The sequence below is a fragment of the Myotis brandtii genome, unplaced genomic scaffold (genome assembly GCF_000412655.1).
Source record: "Myotis brandtii unplaced genomic scaffold, ASM41265v1 scaffold658, whole genome shotgun sequence".
Lineage (NCBI taxonomy): Eukaryota > Metazoa > Chordata > Mammalia > Chiroptera > Vespertilionidae > Myotis > Myotis brandtii.
Genome location: NW_005370558.1, coordinates 1394965 through 1403324, shown reverse-complemented (window position 1 = coordinate 1403324; position 8360 = coordinate 1394965). Strand labels below are relative to the sequence as shown.

The 8360-nt window shown below is 54.4% G+C and overlaps 1 protein-coding gene across 1 annotated transcript in view; it reads right to left on the bottom strand.

The window, feature by feature from the left end:
* COL27A1 (collagen, type XXVII, alpha 1) overlaps positions 1-385 on the bottom strand; it is a 161352-nt gene extending 160967 nt beyond the window's left edge. The window contains exon 1 of the mRNA XM_014528887.1: positions 58-385. Within this exon, the coding sequence (XP_014384373.1) occupies positions 58-224 (167 nt within the window). The 5' untranslated portion in view covers positions 225-385. The remainder of the gene's footprint in view (positions 1-57) is intronic.
* Between the last annotated feature and the right edge of the window lie 7975 nt (positions 386-8360).

Genomic DNA, 8360 nt, shown 5'->3' with positions numbered 1-8360 from the left:
GGCCCCGCCCGGGCCCTGCCGCCCGGCCAGGGGACCCTGGGCAAGCCCCGTACTCACTCTGCGCCGCACTGTCCTCCGTGGTCAGTTGGGCCTGCACCCCGCTCCTCCAAGTGTGGTCCGTGCGCCGCAGCAGCAGCTTCACCTGAGCGCTGGCGAGACACGCGGGCTCTGGGTCCAGGTGTTCGTACTGGAGTCTGTGTCTTGAGCGCCCAGGTGATGCGCATGCCCGAGGAGATTTCAGAGGCCTCGGGTCTACGCACGTGCCCCGCCGCCAGCACCGGGGCTGTGCTGCGGCTCCAAGGCCATCTCAGACCTTCAACGTCATCGCGAAGGCCTCCTCCAAGGCTATTTTGCTCTCGACGTTGTGACCACAGGCCTGGCCCAGGCCTGGGGCTCAGGAAATAAACAGAAAAATACATTGTCACAGTTTAAACTCTTCCTCTTCAGCATATGAGAATGGTGAAGAACAGCCTGTTCTGTCGTCCAGAAGGATAGAGATAGATAGAGAGTTGTGTTCTTTTTTATTATGTTTTTATTGATTTTGAGAGAGAGAGGGAGAGGGAGAGATAGAAACATCGATGAGAGAGAAATACCATCGATTGGCTGCCTCCTGCCTGCCCCCTACTGGGGATTGGGCCTGCAACCCGGGCATGTGCCCTGACTGGTAATCAAACCAGGGACCTCCTGGTTCATGGGTCAACACTCAACCACTGAGCCACAGGGGCGGGGCAGAACCTTCTAATATTGCAGTGGACGTGGGGTGAGCAGCCTGTGCTTTGGAGATAGGCGAGCAGAAGCCAGAGGACCCGGGAGAGAAGTTAAAGAAGGGCTGAGCCCCATGTGAGCCTCTGGGCCGAGGGAGAAACAGTGCAGGGCGTGGGCAGTCACCAGGTCACCACTGAGCACGGGCACCTGTGGAAAGAGGCAGAGCCCGGTTAGAATGCTGAGGACACCCTCTAACAGTGAGGACGTGGGCGAACGCCTTCGCTTCCCTTCCTTGTACATGTGCTAAATGTCTAGTCTATGTGTCAGGCCCTCTGCGGGACCTTGGGGACACAGTGGTCAATAAAATAGGCTTTGTCCTTGCCCTCTCAGGGGAGAGAGACAATCAACAAGAAAATAAAACTATAACTAGAAATGCTGGTGAGGAAGCAAAGGAGGGTGACAGAGATAAGGTAGTGGGTAAGGGAGTGGGGGAAACCTATTAGTCAAGGCCCTTACGAAGGATATCAATGAAAGATGGCTCTTTAAATTCAAGCCTGAAGACAGAGGAGCCAATCATGTGAGCGAACCTAAAGGAAGGGCACTCCGGGCAGTGGGAACAGCATGTGCGAAGGCAATGCTGGGTGCTTTGAAAGGGGGTCAGTGTGTGCGGCAATAGCATTTCTCATTCAAGGGGGAGAGGGGTGGTCATCTCCACCTTGCAGACCTGCTGGGAGCGAGGATGGCACAAGGGAAGTGCTCAGAGCATAATGTTTGCTCTTAACTGATCTCCAGGCCCCCGTGGCTGCGTTAGGCCCCTATCGGGACCGCCGTCTGCTCTTTCCATCTCTCAGGAGCAGCAGGAGCAGTGCTGCAGCCTGGGCCGCAGCCCAGAGCAGGGTCAGCTGAGCTGGAGGGGGTTGAATGAGCTGCCTGTGTGCGTCTTGGCTACCTATATCTTACCTTTTGGGGGAGGGGGAGGCCTCCCCTCTCCTGGGAAACCTGCCCAGCTTTGGCTAGCCCAGGCGGCTTGGATAGAAATCCCTGACCCCCTGCCTAGGTCTCAGCAGCCAAAGGCCAGACCCTCTTGGGAGCACAGAGCCCTCCGACCAGCCCACACCCCACTGCCTGGCCAGCCCTTAAGTACCAGGCTGGAAATAACCAGTTGTCCCCGCCCCTTGGGGCTGTGGGCTTGCCCACCACAGGGGCTGGGGTGGCTGGGCAGAGCAGGGCAGGAGGGCTGTCCCGAGGGAGGCCTGTTGGATTCTTCCAGCTGGGAGGCCCCTACTTTCAGGCTTCGGGAGGTAGGAGGGGTTGGTTCAAATCCTGCATTTGCCACTGACTCCTCAAGAGCCTTTCAAAACTGCCTTAATAATTTGAGCTTCAGTTTCTTTATCTGTGCAATGGAGTTCATCATTTCTTCTAGGGTTAGTGTGAGAAGCAGGATAGATGTGTGAGCTTTGTACACTGTAAGGTGCAATGCACACGGAAGAGCTTGTGGTTGGGGTGAACACTTCCCGTTGTATTAAAGGTGTGGGTGGAGGGGGTGTCTCCGTTGAGTGACAGAGCAGGGGATGAAGACTCGAGCTGGGAGACATGCTTCCTGCTGCTCCCTGGCGACCAGCTCTAAGGGCTCGGGCTGATGTGGAAGCCCCAGCCCTGCCTGCGTTCCAGGTCCTTAGCGGCCAGAGGAGCGAGTCAGCAGTGGGGCCTGGCACCCACCCAGGCCTCCAGAACGCAGTGTCCTCCTTGCTGATAAGGTGGGTGTATTTTCCTGGGAAGAGCCAGAATAATCACAGGAGGGGGCTCCCGGGCATCCCCCGGCTCTGCTCCTCCAGAACAGTGAGTGAAGACAAGTTCCTAGCCCGGACCATGCCCCAGGCTTCTGTGAAGGCTTCGGCTTTCGGCAGTTTGGAGTATGGTCCCACCAACCTTCCTGGTCTTCCATCCCACTAAGCAACAGTTTGCTCCTCAACTTGTCCCACCTCTGGGCCTTTGTTTATGCTATCCCCTTTGCCTGAAATGCTCTTCTTCTCTCTTCTGTCTGCCTTGATTTCTAACCATCTTTTTAAACCTGTCCCGATGCCACCTCCTCCAGGAAGCCTTCCCAGATTCCCCAGCTCTTGCTCTCTGACCAAAATTCCCTTTCTTTGCCTGTGCTCCCATGGCACTTAGGTCCAGCTGCTACCATTTTAACAGGTATGGCCTTATTCACCGACTAGCTTCTGCCTTCAGAGAGCTTAGAGTTCTCTGAAGCAGACAGATGTGGATGCCCTCCTCCCCACCACCACCAAATGGATTAAGGTCATGGGTGGTAGGTGTTGGAGGGTGTGGCTCCACAGAGGAGGGTCCCATCCCAATCCAGGAGGGCTTCCTGGGAGAGGAGGTAGCCACTCTGTGCTCACAACGAAACAAGGCCGTGGATTGTTAGCACCTAGTTTGTGACCCAGCATATAGTGGGTGCTTTGGGTGTGCTAAATTAACATTCCAACTGAATGTGCAGTGGCATCCTCCACATTGGACAGCTTACTGTCACCCATGTAGAAGAAAACTAGAAAGGAAGAAAAATCTGGAAAACTCTTAATGGATCCCCTGGTCAGGACAGGCAGGACCTGTGTGCCGTTCTGCCCTGTTCAGCCTATGATTTCTCAGTAGATCCCAAGCTAGAAATGAACAGAGGGACTTCAGGGACCACAGTGAGATGGCTCATCAGAAAGGTGGGTGCACTAGAAAAAGCAGACAGAAGACAATGCCCATTGAGATATAAGAAATCACTCTCAGGAGATAGGCCGAGACACACACTGGATGGGATGACTTCCGTCATCAAGAAAAATGGGAAGCTGAAGCTGTGGGCCCTGCTGTGCATTAGATCCACCTGGGCCCACTCCCCAACCAATGACCCAGAACCCCTGGAGGCAGGGTCTGGAATCCGAGGTGATTCTGATGCCAGGGGTGGAGCTCCACTGCCTTAAAGTATCACTCAACATTCCCCAGGGAAGAAGGCAGGGCAGTGCGATAGCCGACGCGGGAGCACGTTTCCACAGAGATGGCTAAACTAGGCAAGTGTGTACTTAACAGGTCAACTTCAGCTACCCAAGTTCAGCTGTGCAGAACAGCTCATAGAAAAGGGCTGCAGAGAGTGGAGGATGGGCCACAAGTTTTGGCGCCGGTCAGATTCCCACATCACTGAGTGGGTGTGTAACCTTGGGCAAATTACTGAACATCTCTGAACCTCAGTGTTCTCATCTGTAAAATGGGGATGGTTGTAGTGCCAGTCCCAGAGGGCTGCTTTAAAACATAATTAAAATGAAGTAGAAAAAAGTGCTCAAGTGTTCGATAAATATTAACTCCCATTCCTCTGACTAAGAAGGTTCCAGACACATGAGGCATCATTGTGCAAGAGAGGGTCCTTAATACCCCTTAACATTCTTGCACATTAATATGATTGTTTTTAGACAAAAATATCCAGCTCATAGGTAAGTCATTCCTGGTTGACCAGTGGGTACACTGACTCAGGGGAAAGTTGCTTATGTTTCCAGGGAGAAGAGCTGAGATCCTGGAAACAAATGGGAGTTCAACAACCCTGAGTCCTTTGATTTCACAACCCCCCATGGACGCTCATCTTCACCAGAAGATGAACTTGACTTCAAGGCATCATTTCCTCTTGCATGGACCATCCTCCATCAGACAGACAGTCAGTGGGTGTGCCTCTGTGCCGGGCCTTACGCTGGGCCTTGGGAGAGGCTCTCTACCTTCTCACGGCTGCTTGCTGAGCAGGAAGCCTGGCATGACCGCCAGCACCCCCCGGACACCAGAGAAGCCTCGTGAGGATGCAGCGGAGAGGAGCCAGACATTGAGGGGAAAGAGTGGCCCAGGAGTGCCCATGGGTTGCTGTGACTTTCTCCATTTCTTCCCCAAATCACTGCTCTTCACCATGAATGCCAGTGCTGCTCCAGCCTGTACCGCCCCTTCTTTCAGTTTTCCCATCTGTAAAATGGGGGTAGGGGACCAGAGAGAAGTACACTCAATGATTCCCTATGGTGCCTGCTTTGGAGAATTTTATGTAATGAGTCCTATGGCCTAAATTCACATTTTAATTACAGATTACAGCAAGCTCTGTTTGGAAAATTTCACAACTGGCCTTGGATCCATCTGGCTTTGCCTCCACCGGGGGTACAAGTGGAACGATGAAAGATGAGGGCCACAGGAGGAAAGAACTGCCTTCCTCCCCGATCTTTCTATTCATCTCTGTCCCCCCTCAGTCCAGTGCAAGGCTGTCTGGCAGGTGAGCCCCAGACTCACCTGGGAGCTTGGCTGGGGCTGGGAGAGTGTCACCCGGATTCTGGGCACATTGGAGAGCAGCTTTGTGGCAGGGGCTGACGATCTCCACGAAAAATGAGTCCCTGGAGGAATCCTTACATCACAAAGGTAAGTGTTTGTGGTTAGCATTGAGAGGCAGGAGGGAGGAGAGATGGCAGTTGGAGAGAGATGGCCAGCCTCCCTTCCTCCTTCCTAGTTCCTTCTCTTGTCCAACCAACACTTGCTGAACTCCTACTGGGTGCAGGGCCCTGTGCTGAAGCCGGCACAGTCCCTGGTCCCAACAGACAGGAAGACCAATCTAGTGTATTCAGCACTGAACAGTCCCAGGAGGCGGCAGGGACAAACACAACCCCAACCTGACCTGGTGGGAAGAGGGTGATGGGCAAGGCTTTCTATGGGAAGGCTTGCAGGACAAGCCCACCAGGCAGAAGACAGCCTTCCCGGCAGAGGGGACAACAGGAGCAAATGTAGAAGAATTAAAGGGAAGCCCAGGCAAGCCCTGGGCTGGAGCACAGGATGCAGGGATGGAGGGCGGTGGGTAGTGGAGAGGGACAACAGAGGGGTCAGCAGGACATAGAGTCAGTCCGAACGAGCTTGAGGCTCAGTGGGGGAACTCAGTCCTTATTCTGAGGTCCCAGAGCATCAGGGCAGGGTTTTCCCCGGGAGGATAAGTGGGATTGAAAGGAGGAGTGGATTGAAGGGGCTGGAACCGGGAGCAGGGGCGTGCACGGGAGGGTCCCTGGTTGCTCAATGTGGCTTTTATTCACTCCCTCAAGGAGCATTTCTTGTGGGCCTGCTCATCCCTCTCCACAGCATCAGGCTGGTTAGCCCCTGCACAGTGCTCAAGCTCGGCAAAAAATGTATGGAAAGAGCATGGCCGCACTTCACAAAGCCTCTTTTGTGAGCAGCCCTGGGGCCATGGAGGCGCGGTACTCTGCTGCCCTCTAGCGAGGCCTGGAGACACACCCCTGTGGGGTCCAACCAGCTTCTAAATTTCTCTGCAGTTTCCCCCAAATGCCTTTCCTCTGTCTCAACCCCGGGACCAGCCGTTCTGGATGGAAAGTGCGGTTTGGGACTAGAGGGCAGGCTCAGAGCATCCAGTGATGCTCACATTCTGACTCAGGTGGGGAGCCTGGGGCAAACGTCCCCACAAACAGCTCATCACACCCCAATATGCACATCTTCCCTGTCCCTGCACTTGTCTCCAAATCGCTTAGGTGTGGCTCATCTCAGTCCAGTGTGAGGCAGACAGCAAACTGATAAAACCAACGCACACTAAGATGTGAATGACCCATAGTTCTTAACCCCTTTAAGGGCATTTAAGGGAGCAACTGTTCACTCACACCTAGAAAGGCAGCCTGCCGGGGCAGGTAGAAAGCACCAGAACTTAGAGCTCGAAGTTCCCGGCCACCTCCCCACCTCCCATTTACAGCTGCTTCCTCCTTAGCCTGCCCTGCCTTACCTCTGCGTGTGTGTGTGTGTGTGTGTGTGTGTGTGTGTGTGTGTTCATCTGAAAGACAGGAATAGTAATGCTTGCCCTAGGATTTAAAAATATATAATAGGTTAAGGAACTTCCGAGTTGAAAGGAATCTTGAAGATCATCTAGGGATTTTTATTTTGGCTTTTAGGTAAATCTTCACAATTTATGAATCACTTTCCAATACAGACACTCTTCGAATTATGATAGGGTTGTGGCCCAATAAACCCACAGTAAATTGAAAATCTATGACGTCTAAAATTCATTTAATACTATACTGGAGAGTGCCGATGAGTCTTTGCCCTCGTGATTGTGTGGCTGCCCGGGAGCTCCGCCCGCTGCTGCCGCCAACACCATGAGAAAGCACCTCACTGCGTGCGCATCACTAGCCTGGGAAAAGATCAAGCTGAAAAATTCAAAGTACAGTTTCTACTAAATGCCTATTGCTTTTGCACGATTGTAAAGTCAAAAATCCTTAGTTGAGCCATTGTAAGCCAGCGACCGTCTGTCTGTACGCTGTCTCATCCGAATCTCAGAACAACTAAGTAAAATCATTCATCTCCATTTACGGGGAGGAAACAGGCGAGAAAGGGAAAATGACTTGCCCAAGACTCTCTGCTATTTTAGTGCAGACAGGTAGCTCTTGGCTCTTCCCTAACTCTCCCTACGGATCCTTCCTGCTAAAAAAGGCCCTATCGCCCTCATCTGCCACCCTCACCTCCTGCCCCCACAGGCCTCTGAATTCCTGCAAAGCCCCTGCACCCTAGATAGTACTTACCTGACTCCCTAGCAAGACTAGGGGATTCCTGCCCAGTGCCCTGCATGGAGGCTGGCACTGGATGGGTAAGTGCCCCACCCCAGCTCATTCACAGACATCTCTGCTGCTTTCATAAGCCAGACCAGGACGGGGACAAACAGCAGTCCTGGCCTGGAGTCAGCTTTGGCATTGGAGAAGCAGGTGGCCCAATGTTTAACCAGATGCTTTGGGTCCTTCTGTCAACTCAGTCAGTGGAGGGAGGAAGATTACAAACCTGGAGGAGTATGTGGATAGAGTAGAAAGAGCCTGGTCCAGGCTCTGCCATGCGGCCTTCCCATCCCTGCCTCAGCGTCCCCATCTGTACACAGAGGAGGCTGGTCTGGGTGGTCCCTCCTGATGGGACTGGGCAAGAGCAAGGGATCCTCAAACTCCAGAACCCCCTGGCTGGGGTCCCTCGCTGGGAGTCTCTCCACCACAGAGGTGAGGCTGGGTAAATCTTTAACTAGCGCCCGGGGCAGGCCGAGCCTTTCCGGATGGATGACTGCCTGGGAAGGGGGGTTGGGGTGGGGGATGTAAGTGTGCACAGCCAGTCCCAGTGTGGAGAAGGGAGGGTGGTGGGGAGGGAAAGGAACGAGACGGGAGCAGAGCTAACTCCGTGAGCAAAGCAGGACATGGAGGAGCGGGGATCCCCCGATGGGTAAGCGGAGATTCTGGGAGGCCCGAGGCCCGCTGGGCACAGGACAGTTTAACTCGCCTTGCTGCCACAGGGACCCCGCGCGGAGCCTGGAGCAGGGCCCCGAGGGGCCGGAAACGCCCATCCAGGTGGTGCTCAGGTGGGTGTAGGTTGGCTAGGTTGTGCCCGAGAGAGGAAGGGACGGATGGAGACATCGGGATGGACCATCCACCCTCCCGTCGGACCCCAGGGTGCGTCCCATGAGCGCCGCGGAGCTGCGCCGAGGGGAACAGAGCGCGGTGCACTGCTCGGGGACCAGGACTCTGCAGGTGAAGCACCCTCCCACCCCCAGAACCTAAAAATCCTACGGAGAACGCCTCCTCCCTCCCCCCAGGCAACTTCGTCCAGGCCTCGCCCTCCCCGGCCCCGCC